The sequence below is a fragment of the Pogona vitticeps genome, chromosome 2 (assembly GCF_051106095.1).
Source record: "Pogona vitticeps strain Pit_001003342236 chromosome 2, PviZW2.1, whole genome shotgun sequence".
Taxonomy (NCBI): domain Eukaryota; kingdom Metazoa; phylum Chordata; class Lepidosauria; order Squamata; family Agamidae; genus Pogona; species Pogona vitticeps.
Window position 1 is genome coordinate 91830305 of NC_135784.1, and position 15426 is coordinate 91845730.

At 39.9% G+C, this 15426-nt stretch overlaps 1 protein-coding gene across 10 annotated transcripts in view; it reads right to left on the reverse strand.

Moving 5' to 3' along the window:
* Positions 1 to 7226: 7226 nt before the first annotated feature.
* GRIA1 (glutamate ionotropic receptor AMPA type subunit 1) overlaps positions 7227 to 15426 on the reverse strand; it is a 260702-nt gene continuing 252502 nt past the window's right edge. For 4 of the 10 annotated variants that reach the window (XM_020796934.3, XM_020796935.3, XM_078385617.1 and 1 more), the window contains 2 exons: positions 14171 to 14305; positions 8378 to 9430 (listed from right to left, as the gene is read on the reverse strand). In XM_020796934.3, the coding sequence (XP_020652593.1) occupies positions 9239 to 9430; positions 14171 to 14305 (327 nt within the window). In that variant the 3' untranslated portion in view covers positions 8378 to 9238. Of the gene's footprint in view, positions 9431 to 14170; positions 14306 to 15426 lie in introns of all 10 variants that reach the window. The other 6 variants (XR_013541837.1, XM_078385616.1, XM_072990035.2 and 3 more) reach the window with 4 other exon arrangements.

A 15426-nucleotide genomic window follows, 5' to 3' on the forward strand; every position in this document is an offset into this window, starting at 1 on the left:
TTGTCCAGTCCATTTTTTTTAATTGCCAGTGCAGCACAGTATACATGTAATGTTTCTTATTAAAAGTAACTCCCACTGAGTTAGATGAAGCTTTTTCAGGATGACCCATTTACTGCAGCGAACTTCCACAGAGGTGTTCTGTAACTGCAACAAGAACAATTAGAACAAAAGAACCCTTTGGCACTCTTGAAGACCAACAAAACTATAAATTGGGAAGTTTGTTTCCTTTATCTTGATCTTATGAGGTAGGCTCTAGGAATTGGTATAGAAGCCACTGAGCTAGATCTCAGGCCACTAAAGCTGCCAACCACTCTCCAGGACTAGCCCCTGGCTAATGGAGTCATCTCTCATTGATGGAGAAAAGGTGCCATACAAGTAAGCATGTTGGGTCCTAAGTCTGGTTAACACTTTACTCATGCAACCACAAGAAAAGGAGCCCCTACTTGCACCAATACTGGATTTTGTAGTTGTTTTAGTTCAGTTTCTGTTTCATTCAAACAGGCAAGTATGCCCACATGCACAAACTGGGTGGTTCAACTAGGCCTTTAGCAGTAGGTTGGGCCATCAAATTTACAGAAACCATGTTGAGAAGGGGCATGCAAATAATACCTGACCCATAGAATTATTGAGTTGAAAGGGCTTATAAGGCCATTGAGTCCACACCACCTCCTCCCCCTGCTCAATGCAGGAATCCGGATCAAATCAGATCTTACAGATGGTTGTCAAATTTTCTCTTGAATACTTCCAGTGTTGAAGCACTCACCCCCCTCTAGAGGTAATTGATTCCATTGTTACGCTGCTCTAACAGTTAGGAAAGTTTTCATGATTTTCAACCAAAATCTGGCTTCCTGTAACTTGAGTTCACTATTATGTGTCCTGCACTCTGGGATGATGAAAAATAGATCCTGTCCTTCCTCTTTTGACAATCTTTTAAGTATTTGAACAGTGCTATCTTATCTTCCCTCAATCCTATTTTGTCAAGTCTAAACATGCTGAGTTCTTTCAGTCTTTTCTCATAGGGCTTCGTTTCCAATATCCTGACCTTTCTTGTTGCCCTCCTCTGAACTTGTTCTGGTTTGTCGGCATGCTTCTTAAAGTGCAGTGTCCAGAACTGGACACGGTATTATAGATGAGGCATAACCAGTGCCAAATAGAGAGGGATTACTTCTGTTAATGCAGCCGAAAATATACCTTTGTGCCTTTTTTGCATCCACATTGAAGTGTTGGCTCATATTCAGCTTGCGATCTACAACAAATCCAAGATCCCTTCTTGGTTGTAGTATTACTGCTCCAAGTATCTCCCATTTTGCATTCATTTCCCCCACTGCCTGTGTAGAACATGGCATTTACCCTTGTTAAATTTCATTGTTGTTTTCAGCCTAGTGCTCCTCATGAACTCCTTCATGCAAGTTATTAAAAAAAATATAAAAGAGCACCTGGCCCAGAATTGAGACTTATGGTTATAGCTTCACCATTTCACACAGTGGCAATGGGTCCTGGTTTCACTCCAAATGAAATTATCTTTCCAGACATTATATTTGCAAAGGCTTTCATGGCCGGGATCTAATGGTTGTTGTGGGTTTTTCGGGCTCTTTGGCCGTGTTCTGAAGGTTGTTCTTCCTAACGTTTTGCCAGTCTCTGTGGCCGGCATCTTCGGAGGAGAGCATGCTGTGCTCTGGTGTAGTTGGCAACAATCTTCAGAATACGGCCAAAGAGCCCAAAAAACCCACAACAACCATTTCCAAACATTATCTATGGAAAGTGAAGCCAGTACTTTTTTTTTAACTTGTTGAACAGTCATATTGAATAATTGGATGCAACAAGAGTTAGTCACTACAATGTCTTGGATGATTTGATCAATCTCCAGAGACAATTTTCTCTTCTTCCTGTTGATCAAAGGTGTTTTGTTATTTGTGAAAGTGAACTGTAGGTGATTTTCCTTCAGGAGGGCTAGTGAGGGCACATCAGATCTAAAGTTTTGAGTAAATGCCTGTTAATGTTACCTTTCAGGTGCTATCTTTTTAAAAATTAAATTTTGAACGGCTTTTTCTGAGCACTCTTCCAAAAGAGAAATGAAAAATTATGGTAGCATAATTAGACAGAAGTTACGTAACTCTCTTATAACTCTCCTTGGTTCTTTTCCTTGTGTCAGAGTTGGGAGTAAGAGCAACCATGTTGTTTAGAGTGCCTAGTGCTCATCATGAACTCCCTTATCTTGTAATGGGCATTCCACTAGGTACATGTTCCTGGGACTCCAAGCCTACTGTCCTTTCATTTTGATTCCAAGTAGAACAAAAAGCATGGAGGGAGGCAGGATAGAGGCAGGGCAGGTAATAAAGGAAGAAATGCAAACAATGAAAGGATATGAATGCCAGACAAATAAGAATAACCTGAAGATCTAAATTGGCATGTCCACTGTCTAAGAAACTAGAACCAGTCAAGCTGAGAAGAAAACCGGAGTCAAATAACTCTCTTCAGTCATTTTCTGGAGCCCTGGATTGAATGTCAATGGAGAAAAAAAGTTCTTACCTGATCCACATTTACCATATAGCACAAGACAATCTGGGTTTGGCTAGAATGCTTCAATATGGAATCTGCTATTGTCTAGAAATCATTACTAAGGCGTGACAACTAATTCCTCCAGTGAATTTGGGGGATTTACCAATAATTCATGTACATTGGGGGGGGATTAATAATACTAGCATACGGTTGTCAAATTCCTTGCCTTAAAGCTGTCAATGATAGGACCCTTTGGGAGTCACAAATCCACGGTGTCACCATGACATGGAAGCAACTTGATGGCACATAGTAACAAAGCAGCATCAGGAAATATCTTCTTGAAAGATGAGTGTCAATGGTTTAATTAACCATAATTATATGCCTTCAAGTAAATTTAAACTTGAGGTGACCCTTTCTAGGGTTTTCTAGGTACAAGAGTTCTCAGAAATGATTTACCAGACCTTTCTCCTGTGAGGACTCTGGGATTGTGTAGCTAACCCAGGAACAGACAGGCTGGTTTTTCTTCTTGTGATCTCTGGCTCTGTAGCTATCTAGCAAGCTCAATGGTACAATACATGCTAAGTAATATTAATTAATTAATTAATATATTTTTATTTTAAATATATATATTAAATATATATTTCCTTCCTTCCTATTAGAATAATAATAGAACAATGAAGTTGAAAGGTGATGTAAGGCCATCGGGTCCAACTCCTGCTCAATGCAGTAATACAAATCAGAGATTACCTGCCTATCCATAAATTTCTCTTGAAGGTCTCCAGTATTGGAGCGCTCACCATCTCTTGAGGTGATTGATTCCATTTCCTTCCTTCCTTCGTTTTTTGGTGTCTAGGTGTCCTAGTGCAACAATGCTGGCACCAAGCTTTATTTAGTTAGTTATTTAAAGAAATGGCATTATTGTGTTTAAAGTTGGTTGGCAGAGACTGAAGTCTGCACAGGATCATGTTTTTGCATCAGTCCAACTGACAACACCATCTGAATGGATGCAAAAGAAAAAATAGTAGAAGCCCCTGCAGTGGAGGAAAAAGTCATGGTTGGGGGGGGGGGACTCTGGGCTGATTTGCATTTACTTTTATGTCATGTGGTCAAGAGAAAAAAAATGCTGATCAGACTATCCCAATCCCATAGCATTTCTCACATTTTATGTCAATGTAGTTGCACCCTAAATTCTGACAAGGATTTAATCTGATGGCTTGACTCCTGGTGATTTTATTCTTTACATTTACATAAGGTGTGCCACAATTAAGATCAGGCTGTGAATCTGTACAATAGAGAGGTTTTACAAGTTGCTCTGTCAACATTTTTACTTAATCTTCTTCATGAACACACTTTCTGACTCTTTCTGGGAAGGTGTTTTGGATTCCACAGGAGTCTAATGGCAAGCATGCCCATTCTGCAATACATCAGAAGCAGTGTATCAGCACAGCTGGTACAGAGTATCACAGATTCTTATTGCTATTTTACTCAAGATGGGGTGATGGGATGACCAATTGTTACTGGAAGAGAAACGTCATGATAAAAACAGCAGCACTGTTTATGACATTAGATAGCTTTGGTGGACTGTCCCTGTAGCTAATTGACTCCAATCAAGTCACCAGTTATTTCCACTATAGGGGGCAAGATAATTGCTACCGTGCAAATGATTCCATGAGTGACATCAAAAGAATCTTTAAGTCAGTTAATAAAGATGGTCATGCTTTGACCCTAATTCTTTCAGCAGCGCTATTTGACTATTGTTCGTAATTCCTATGAAGATTAGCAGTAAAAAAAGAGCCTACATTTAATGGGAGATGGGTACAACCTTAAAAGAGCATTTACAAGCGAATGGTGCATACAGTTTAAAAGTTTTAATATCATCAGTTGCATAAGACCATACGCCCACCATTCAGCCAGAATACTTTATCCCCCTGGAAACAGGAAATGTTTATTCTTAAAGTATGGACAACCACTAAAATTAGGGAGCCACTAATACCAATGCCATACCTCTAGTGATACTTGGCTCTGACTTACAGATTGTCTGGCCGGGAGGAAAATACATGCTTGAGGTCTAACAAAAGGCCAGGTGTGGTTGACCTTTGAATCTTATTTTCTTTCCATGTACACTGAAGACATTAAGTATACACAAGATTACCTCCATTTGTTTTTCATGGAACCAGCTCCGTTGTAAACGTGATTAGGATTGTAGCCCTCAAATAAGTCTTGTACTGAAGACAGTGTATCACAACATGGCACTGAAAACCTAATCTACACATCAGGTTGTTGCTGTGCAGCTTCGACCATACATTTAAACAGATCAGATGCAGTTGTCAATCATGGATGTACAACAAAAGGTGCAATTTGATAGTGTGTGATATTTCACATTCAGATGAACATCTAAACAGGATATCATTATGAAACTGGAAGCTGGAAAGAAGGATAACTAATTGTTGCTGAAATCCCATTGGTATTCATGTAAGGCTTAACTAAGCTGCCTTTGGCCAATTATGGCAAATTCATGAGGTGCCAGCTCCTGTCTCAACTGCATGCCTGGTCAGAGTCCTGGGTGCTTTGCTACTTTTGACAATCTGAATTGTATGGATTCCTCTTCTTTTCTGTACCATTTTCCCCCCTAAAGTCAATCATCCCTTTGATACTGGGGATGCTTCTGTATTCTCTGCAAATACAAGGAAACTATATTACAACTGTTTATGATACTATAATATTATGGTCTACCTCCTATGGTCCCAAATCACACCAGATCATTTCTAGTGAGAAAGACAACTGTTATTCACACTATTATTATATTATTAAGAACATTCACACCAGAATTGGGTAGTCCTGGTAGAGTTTCATGGTTTGTGGACTGGAAGAATCTACATCCTTGCTATGACACTTCTTTGTTTAGCTTCACCTTAGATAAGCCAGCAAAACCAGGATAGATTTGGAGTGTCCATCACTGCAGAGTGCAGACCCATGAAATTTGCAGGTTTAAGTTCACAGAAATTAATTCAAATCGGGATGGTCTGAGAACTGTAGCTCCAGATAGTATTAATTTTTCCATTGTGTAAATTCCATAATACTGTTCCATATGTGAATGAACACCTAAGGAGGTAAATAGTGTAGTCTGTATTATTCTGGTAAGATCTAAGGGAAATCACAGTCCCGTCACCCCCATGCTGTTACAAAGTTAGTAAATAATGTACAAATGCTAATAGGACTTCCTTTAAACTTGCCTTCATTGAGTCTTGCTGCAAAGCGATATGAGCCAAAGTCCTGTCACTCAGCATAGTAAATTACACCAGAGTAGGCCCACTGAATCAATTAAAAGTTAGTGAGTCAACTCCTTTGTAAGTTCCATTGATTCAAATTAATTTACATTAGTTGTGACTTACTATGTTACTTTAACTGTTAGGCCCATTTGAAATGCATTGAGGACTTAGTAAATTTCCAGTGATTCAATGGGTCTACTCTAATATGATCTTCTACATGAAGCAAGAGGACTTTGGTCACGGATAGGGGATTAAAATGGAAAAAGACCCATATCATCTAAGCGCCAGGCAATATTTCTTATTTCTCAACATCATTAAAGAAACAGGTCACAAATCTGCAATATATTTCTAGTGATCGAAAGGTAGAGAAAGAAAACAAGCATAACTCTTTAAGTAAAAAAAATCCAGATACCAAAGAGCAAAATTTAATGAAAGCCAAAAACTGTTAAATATGGAATTTGTTGAGAAAAATGTCAATGTCTTTAAGGGTTCCCTCCCACCCCCCATTACTTTGTATTTAAGAAAAGTGTAGTAAAAATACATATTACAAGTTAACATTTCCCCTCTTCTTCTGCATCATTCTTCTTTTCCTCCTCCCACCCTTCCATTTGTCAAAAGCTTTTAAAAGATGAGTCTCATTTCCTATTGTCACAGGCATTTGTCCTCACATAGACGTCTGCTTCCCACACACTCGTCCAAACTGGCTGGCTCAACTGTCAGATAGGTCTCTTTGATTCCTTTGCCACAAAAGCAGCAGAGTTTGCTGAAGTGTTGTGGGGCTTATTTTGTTGTTCTTGTTCCATATAGGACATCCTTGTGTTCTGCTTCCATGGCATTTTAAGGTGGAAAGCAGTTGCCAGAAGATATGAACATTCTTCAGACTGAAAGAAGTACCGTGTCTTCATGAATATCTGAGATATATATTCATAAAAAGCAGGCTTGGTTTGTGAGTCCTGTGTGCTGTAAACACAAACACAGAACTAAACTCAAGAGGTAACCAAAGGCAGACATCAAACTAAAAGGAAAATATCACCACTGACAGAACAAGACCATGGAGACTTATTTTCAGAGGCTGAGCTCCAAGCCTTGACAGAGAGCTGGAGGAATGATGAAACTGGAAAGGTCTCCACTGGTACGGAGAGCACAAATGGGCACTAGACATGCTGTGCCCTCTTTAAAGGGAGCTGCAGTTTCTGTGTTGTCAGTCTTACGAAGGTGCCATCTTAAGGGGAATGGAGGAAACCATATAGTGTTGAATGATAAAATCAGTTCTTAGAGACCAGCCTTTTTGCATTTATTGACACTGTATAAGCACAGCAAGTTATGTATGAAAGTTTATTTGTTTTTGAGCCAGTTGCCAGTTACACTTGTTGAAAAAACAAAAGCACGCATTTGTGCTACATCATGATGATCCACTGAACAAAGCTGTGCCACTTTGAAGCCTGTGGTGCATTCTCATCTTTCTTTCTTTCTTTCTTTCTTTCTTTCTTTCTTTCTTTCTTTCTTTCTTTCTTTCTTTCTTTCTTTCTTTCTTTCTTTCTTTCTTTCTTTCTTTCTTTTTCTTTCTTTCTTTCTTTCTTTCTTTCTTTCTTTCTTTCTTTCTTTTTCTTTCTTTCTTTCTTTCTTTTTCTTTCTTTCTTTCATTCTTTCTTTCTTTCCCTATGTATCACAGTCTCCTGTTTTACACATTAAGGTACCCACAGATCCCAGAAATTGAATTTAAGTTTCTGCTATACTGCTGGGTTTGCACTGGCACTTGGAGGAAGCTTTAGCCCCTTATAAAGTCTGGCACTGCCTTCTGTTCTTGAGCAAATGCATAAATGAGGATGGAGACTGTGGTGGAAGGGTTTCGCTTCCTCCAGACCTCTAATGGAGTAGGAGATACTTCCCCTTTAATACAGTTTTCTTGAGGGGAATGCTTTCTACTCTGTTCAAATTCCTTACTATTCATGATGGTGATGTCTCTCTCACACACACACATACAAATGAAACTTTTGTTTCCATGGAGAAGCTAATGCACATGTGACTGGGGGAAAAATACTGCTAGCAAGTCCACTTTCTTGTGCTTTGGGCAGTTCTATGGATTTCAGTGTTTCATTGCAAACTTGGATGAAAGACAGTTTTCAGTAGCAAGCAGGGCACCAGCTGGCTTGTCCTCTGTGTTTCACTTCCCCTCATGATGATGAATGAAAGGAAACCATGTCTGTTGGCTTTTCTGCAAATGATGCTGCTAGCCAAGACTTGATTCCTGAAACATTTTTTTAAAAAATCAGGGCCAGCTGCAAGCAACTACTGTGAAAGGCTGTATACAGGTGAATGCCCTTCCTTGTTGCTATTATTCACTCCAATATTGATTTATTTATTTTCTTGTCATAGTAAATCTAATGTGACCCATTTTACTCCATAGAATGGCCATCAGGTATGGCTCACAAGGACCAAAAGCCCCCCAGATGTACCAAAAATAGCTTCAATGCCTGATGTCTAATGGTTTTCTACTCAAGAACGACCATGGAAAGGAAACCTTACAGAAGTGCAGGAATAAGGAAATGGCTGGTAATTGCCTCTTCACTTTTGAAAAGACAGGCAGGGAGGATATGTAATCTATTTAATTTGTATTTTCTTGCCCTCCCCCTGTATAAAGCAAGTAGATATGGTCTTAGGTGACTGTTATACTGTCCATTGTGGTAGCTTGCCAGCCACACTTCCTGGGAATGGATAAAGTTCCCACACTTGTGACACTTTTAGCTCAAATAATCACTTCAGATAACCACTTCCAAGCTTCGTTTACCCGGGCTCTCCTTAAATCCAGACACAGCCATTGGCCTCCTTTCTGGAAGTCTTCCCATTCCTTTCTCCATTTAGGCTTCTCTTTCAACTGTTCCAGAAGTCCCTCCTTTGACTACAGAATGGAGAACTCATTCAAGGGTCTAGTCAGCCTGGTGGCAGCAGCTTTTAAACACAGTAGAGTCTTGTTGTCTCAAAGGATTTGTTTGTTTGTTTTCCTTTCATTGTTAGTAGTGTAGACATTTATGGTTTGCATCCCAAACTAAACCTGATTTTAAACTGTTGAGCAGGACAGGGCTGATATTTACCCTGACATCACGGGAATTAGTAAGAAAAAAAAGGTATATTGCACACACTAAGAACTTATTAACAACCAAGTTAAAAACAAAATGGCGCTGTCATCCTCAGGGTTCCTGTAACCGTGTACACAGGGATGTCTCCAAATTCTGTTCAGTCCAGTTGCCCTCTCCTTATTGCAGTACAGGATGTACTTTCTTCTGCCTATGGATTTACTGAAAAATAAACACACACAGATACACAAAGGAAAAAAGAAGGGAAAACAGATCTGATTTCCTCTGTAAGATCCACTGCATTGCCCCTCTTCTTTGCATGGTTTGGTTTGGCAAAGCTGGAGAAGCCGGGCCCAAAGAGACCCAGCTCTCAGCCAGAAGATCCATCAAGGTCAGTTATAACCCCGTTGTTCCCAGGGGCATCCCAGAGTTGTGACCCATGCATGGAACCTCCTGCATGGTTTGGGGGAAATCGTGGCTCACCACCCGTCCGTTTTCTCCACTGCTGGTTCCTGCTGCAGATGTTCTGGGGAGGGTTGATGTCCGTATGGCTTCATTGATTGATTGCTGTGGGATCAAACAAAAACCCTTTTTGAGAGAGACAAGGGGGGGGTCTCCCCCCCTGTCCTTAGCAATGACTGGACCATCATAATGTACAACATTTTATAATTGTCTTTTCTTTAGTTTGCTAGTGCTTCACATTCTCTTTCTTCCCCAATTCCCTGGCACCTCCCCTAAACAATTCAAGACAAATTTCAGATTGAACTTTTTGTAACTCAGCATTCAGTCCTGACATCGCTGCAATGACTACCACGGATGGATGTTTTGTCATCGCAATGTTAGAAATTTGGCTAGCTTTACCAGGAGATACTCTATATCAGCAGTGGGCAATTTGGGCAGGTCCAAGAGACATTCCTGCAATGAAATTCCCCACAGGTTTCACAGGTCACGGTTACTGCGTGCTGCTACGTTTCAGACATGGAAGAGCAGAAGTTATACTTCCAGTTTTCCAGCCTTTGTTCTGTTCATCCCAACAAGGTGCATGGGAACGGCATCCCTTGTGTGAAAAGAGAACCACACTTCCAGCAGTCGGATTCTCTTTCTTTCTATGAATTTCAGAGCTGACAGGGGACAGAAAAACTAAAGGAAGTTCAATTAGACTAACATTGCCTTTGAAAGGACATTTGGAAGTGATAAGAGTGGGAGAGAGAAAGGGTCAGGCAGCTGGTCCTTACTTGTGCTGATTTTTCCTTGAAACAGCATTTTGCCCCTGCCCTCAGTTCTTATTATCCTGGAAAATGTTAGGCTGGAAACACACATTTACTGAGGGCAGGAGTAGTTCTGCCTTGAACACATAAGTTCACATTGCCATATGCTTTATATAGTTAATATCAGGACTCTAGCGGGTTGTATATATGTCAGTATTGTTGATTGTGTTCTATGGTGCTATGGAATAAGGGCTGGACTTAGATATGGGAAACCACATTTCTGTCTTAATTGGCTATGAATGGGAACACAGGGAAAACAGTGATCTCCCTCAGTCTCGACTATATTATAGGATGCTATTCAGAAATCCTTCGATATTTAAAATTGCTTTTCTGTTCATTTTGAGATGTGTTGCTAGACATGCCTGCATACATGATTAATAAACAGGGATATTTGCAATAGGAGTGCTTTAGGGAAGTGTGGTTTTACTTGGTGTTCATTCTTTCACCCTAAGGATATTGATAAATCTTGTTTATGAACAAGGCTGTCAAGCTACACTGAGATACCCCGGTGGAAAAAAAAATCAACTGCTGTGAGTCCCCCCCCCAGTCCTGCTCATAGTGAAAATGCTGCCCCTTTTTCTTTTGCAGCAACATTATCTAATGCCTCCCCTTCTGCTTTGTAGAAAATATGAGATCCTGAATTCTGTTTCCCTACATGATTCTATAAAGGCAATTGCTCAATGGAATGTACTCATTTCCTAGGCTGGCCATCTCCTGCTCAGTCTTTCTGCGGACTACCCAGTCTGTTCCATATTTTTTTCTGGATGAGACATACAACCAGAAGCTGAGGAAACAAGAAAACTGCTTTTGTGATTGACTGTTTTCAGCTGGCTTTTGGACAAGGAGTATTATGCAAAATGCAAAGGTTTTGCCCACCCCCCCCATCCAAATGTCCCAAATTTATGAAAGATGGGAAACTTGGAGGGTATCTATATTAGGATTTATCCTCCATTTCTGTCCCCCTGTTGGGATGGTCAACTGCAATCTATTTTGCAGTGACTATGTGTCATCTGTCTGATGACCCAGCCTTTTCCAGTCTCTTTTCTACTCTCTTTGGGTCAATGGCAGAAGCTCCTTTTTTTATGATTGAGTTCACACTGTTTTAGTTCATAGTCACCTATTTGTGTCCCAGGTGACATCTTCAAGTTGGTTTGACATAGAATCACAGTGTAGAGCAAGGACACCCATCCTCTTCTTTCTAAAATAGTTCTTTTAAAATAGATTTTAAGATATGTGCTATGCCAGTTTAGTGATGGACTTGTGTGACAGGGGGAAAAAAAGGACAGAGCAGCCTGCTCCTCTCCCCACTCCCCAATTTCAAAGGAGGTGGAGGGGGGGGAAGACCTCCTTTCCCTTCCTCAGTGTGGGCAGGGAAGTGGGAGAAAAGCTGATCAGCAATTGCTCTTTCCTAGGCACTGCCACAGAATCCTCAGCTAGGGTGGGGTGTGCATGTGAATGTGAGTGTGTTCTCTTTGGGGAAGGAGAAGTTCCTAAGCTGAGCCAACGGCTTGTTGCCTGGCTGGCTGGCTAACAAACAGTCTGGCTGCTGTTGCTCTTCTACCTGAGGTGTGTGGGTGTGAACCTCCTTAGGAGAGGGAGAGAGAGAGACTCTTTCTCTCTTAAGGCAGAGTTAAAATACAGACTTTGCAAGTGTAATGCTGATTATTTGTGATGAATTATTTGTGGAAATATTGCTTTAAATGCTTCAATGCAGAAGCATAGAAGCACAGAACAATGGAGTTAGAAGGGGCCTCAGAAGCCATCGATGCAAACCCTTGCTCAATGCAGGAACTGAAGATGAAGCATGTCTGACAGATGGTTGTCTAATTTTCTCTCGAATGTCTCCAGTGCTGGAGCGCTCACCAGCTCCCGAGATCATTGGTTCCATTGTCATACTGTTCTAACATTAAGAAGTTTTTCCTGACATTCGGCTGAAATCTGGCTTCCTGTAACTTGAACTTTTATTTCATATCCTGCACTCTGGGATGACTGAGAACAGATCCTGCCCCTCCTCCTAATGACAATCCTTCAAATATTTGAAGAGTGCTATCATATCTCCCCTCATTCTTCTTTTCTCAAGGCTAAACATGCCCAGTTCTTTCAGCCTTTCCTCATAAGGCTTGGTTTCCAGCCCCCTGATCATCCTTGTTGCCCTCCTCTACACTTGTTCAGATTTGTCTGCATCCTTTTTAATGTGCACTGTCCAGAACTGGATAAAGTATTTTAGATGAGGGCTAACTGTTGCTGAATAGAAGGGAACTGGTACTTCACGTGATTTGGAGACTATTTGTCTGTTGTTGCAGGCTAAAATAGGATTTGCCTTTTTGCACCCACTTTGCACTGTTGCCTCATGTTCAGCTTGTAATCTACAATTCCAAGATCCTTCTTGCTTGTAATATTACTGAGACAAATTTTCCGCATCTTGTAACTGTGCATTTGGGTTTTTTTTTCCTCCCGCAGTGTAGAACTTTGCACTTATTTCTGTTAAATTTCATTCTGTTATTTTCAGATATGAGCTCATGCTGATCAAGATTTTTTGAATTTTGTTTTTTGTCTTCCAAGGTACTTGCTATTCTACTCAATTTTGTGTCACAAGGAAATTCAATAAGCATTCTTTACACCCCTTCAACCAAGTCATTAATAACAATGTTGAAGAGCGCCTGGCCCAGGACTGACCCTTTTGGTACCCCACTTGTTGCTTCCACCCAGTTTGAGAAGGAACCATTGATAAGCACTCAGAGTATGAATCTGTAATCAACTGTGTATCCACCTGACAATTGTTTTATCCAGCCCACAGCTAGTTAGCTTTCGAATCATAATATCATGGGGCACTTTGTTGAAGTCAATATATATTATGTCTACAACATTCTCACCATCTATCAGGGAGGTTCCTTCCACATTGGTCTTTTTTGCTGTCTTCCACCTTTTGTTCTTGCTGGAATTATTTGTATTTGTTCCTTTAGTATTTCCCATTTAAAGAAACTCCTGCCCATCTTGAACATCTTTTCTTCTAAGGATCTGCTGCCACAAGACCTTATTTGTCATTACTCTGAATTTATTAAAATTGGTTTTTCTAAATTCCAGCATACATATGCAACTATACTCCGCTTTTCTTTTCTTTGAAATCAAGAACTCAAGTAGAGCATGATCACTTTCCCCTAGAACAGTGGTTCTTAACCTTTGTTACTCAGGTGTTTTTGAACTGCAGCTCCCAGAAACCCCAGCCAGTAGAGCTGATGGTGAAGGCTTCTGGGAGTTGCAGTCCAAAAACATTTATTTATTTATTTATTTATTTATTTATTTATTTATTTATTTATTTATTTATTTATTTATTTATTTGTTTGTTTGTCTGTCTGTCTGTCTGTCTGTCTGTCTGTCTGTTTGTTTGTTTGATTGATTTATCTCCTGCCCATCTGGTATATTCTACCACTATCTGAGTAACAAAGGTTAAGAACCAGTGCCCTAGAGGTTCCTTTACTGCCATGTCTTCTACAAAGCCATCTCTGTTGCTTAGACACAAGGCCAGAGGAGCTAATCCTCTTGTTTTCCCTTCTACTACAGTTTCTCCTTGGAAGTGTACTTCCAAGTGATCTATTTGAGTCCTGTTGAGTCTGCTCCATCCTGGGATAATTTTGCTGTCTAGTTGATTATCAGTGCAGGAAGACACTGGCATGCTAGAAGAATGTCTTGTCATGTGTATGCACTACTTTCTTTACAGACACCTAGCTTAATCAGTAAAGGCTGCCTCAGCTGTTCAATAGGGAAAGTGTCCAGTCTACTTTATGACATTCAGATGTGGGATGTCCCATTCTTTATATGAAATTCAAACCTCCCATGCTGCTTGTTAGTGTGGCTAACTTCCTCCTTGCAGTTTAGTGCACACAATAAATGTGAACAATTTTAAGCTCCCTCACAGTCTCGAGAATTTTTATTCCTGGCTGCGGGGAAACAATGACTTTCTGCTTTGATGGCTATCCTAAGTTTAGACCATTTCTAAAAGAATATTAGAAATCTGCTATCAGAAAGGAAGTGTGAAAGGCCTATGAATGTGAGTTGCCACCTTCATCCGTTTTGATTCACTTCTGGACTTGTAACAAAATTCGATTAAGGCAACCAGCATGGCTAATCCAAGGCCACCAATGAGGATGTAGAAAACACCGGCCACATTGCTGAGACTCAGAGCACTTGTTTTGTCCTACAAGAGAAAGGAGAAGGGAAAAGGAATGTGGAAATTGGGGGAAGGGGAAGAAACAAGCTGTTAGCACAACATTGTTCTTCGGGAACATGGCGCACAACTGCTTAATATAATAACAAACACCACTGGAGAATCAACACTTTTAAATACACATAAGACATTTCAACATCCTTCTTTTACTATATTTCAGTGGCTTTGCAACTCTCTGGGAAAGGGCTGAACTAGATTTTCTAATCATCACCCCAATAGTTATTTCCCCCCAAATTCCTAGTATGTTTCAATAACTTAGTAACTAGTTATCCCCTCTGAATTGACATTTGCTAGACTTCAGTCTTTTCCTCTCCTAAAATAGCCCACTCTCCTGGATATGCTTGTTCTTTTCATCTGATTGTTTTCCCCTGCAACATCTGTTGCCGGGCAACATATCAAAAACACTTATTTTATTTCCCCTTACCATCTCCATCCCCTTTTGTATGATATTCAGGTTGCAGTGACATTGAAAAGGTTCTGTCCCTAGATGAGCAATAAATTTGTCTGTAATAAAGCTATTATTTTGTTTCCATGTCATAGTGTTGCACTTAAAATCCATTATTTTATTGATAAGTATGATTATCCATCACCAATTAATAAAATTTTATTTGATTCTTATTATAAACTAATTTCAGAAGCATCCAGTAATTAATCTGTTGTGTTAAATAGGTAGGTATAATTATTCTTAATTTTACAGAGGTTAAAAAATCAGCCTTAAGATTAATATTAGAAACACAAGAAATACTGGTATAATTTGACAAATATTCTAGTATCTGTTTCAATGTGTATAATTGTCAAATAAAATAAATACTTAAAAAAATCTAAATGAGGCAAATGTTAAGGCAAGTGGAACTCCGATTTCAAATGTCTGCTGGAATTTACCTTAGAAATTTACCATAAGTTATTGAAGAGGCTGAATCCTACATTATATGTTTTGAAAAAAAAAATCCCATGTGTCTTAAAAGGTAATATAAGGGGTTTTTCTCATGTGCACATTGGCATAAGACAACTGAGATCTTAGAATAAAAGGGGCACTGCCCTCCTCAGCCTCAGATGACCTTCAGCCAGGGCACTCCATCCTGCCTCCTAAT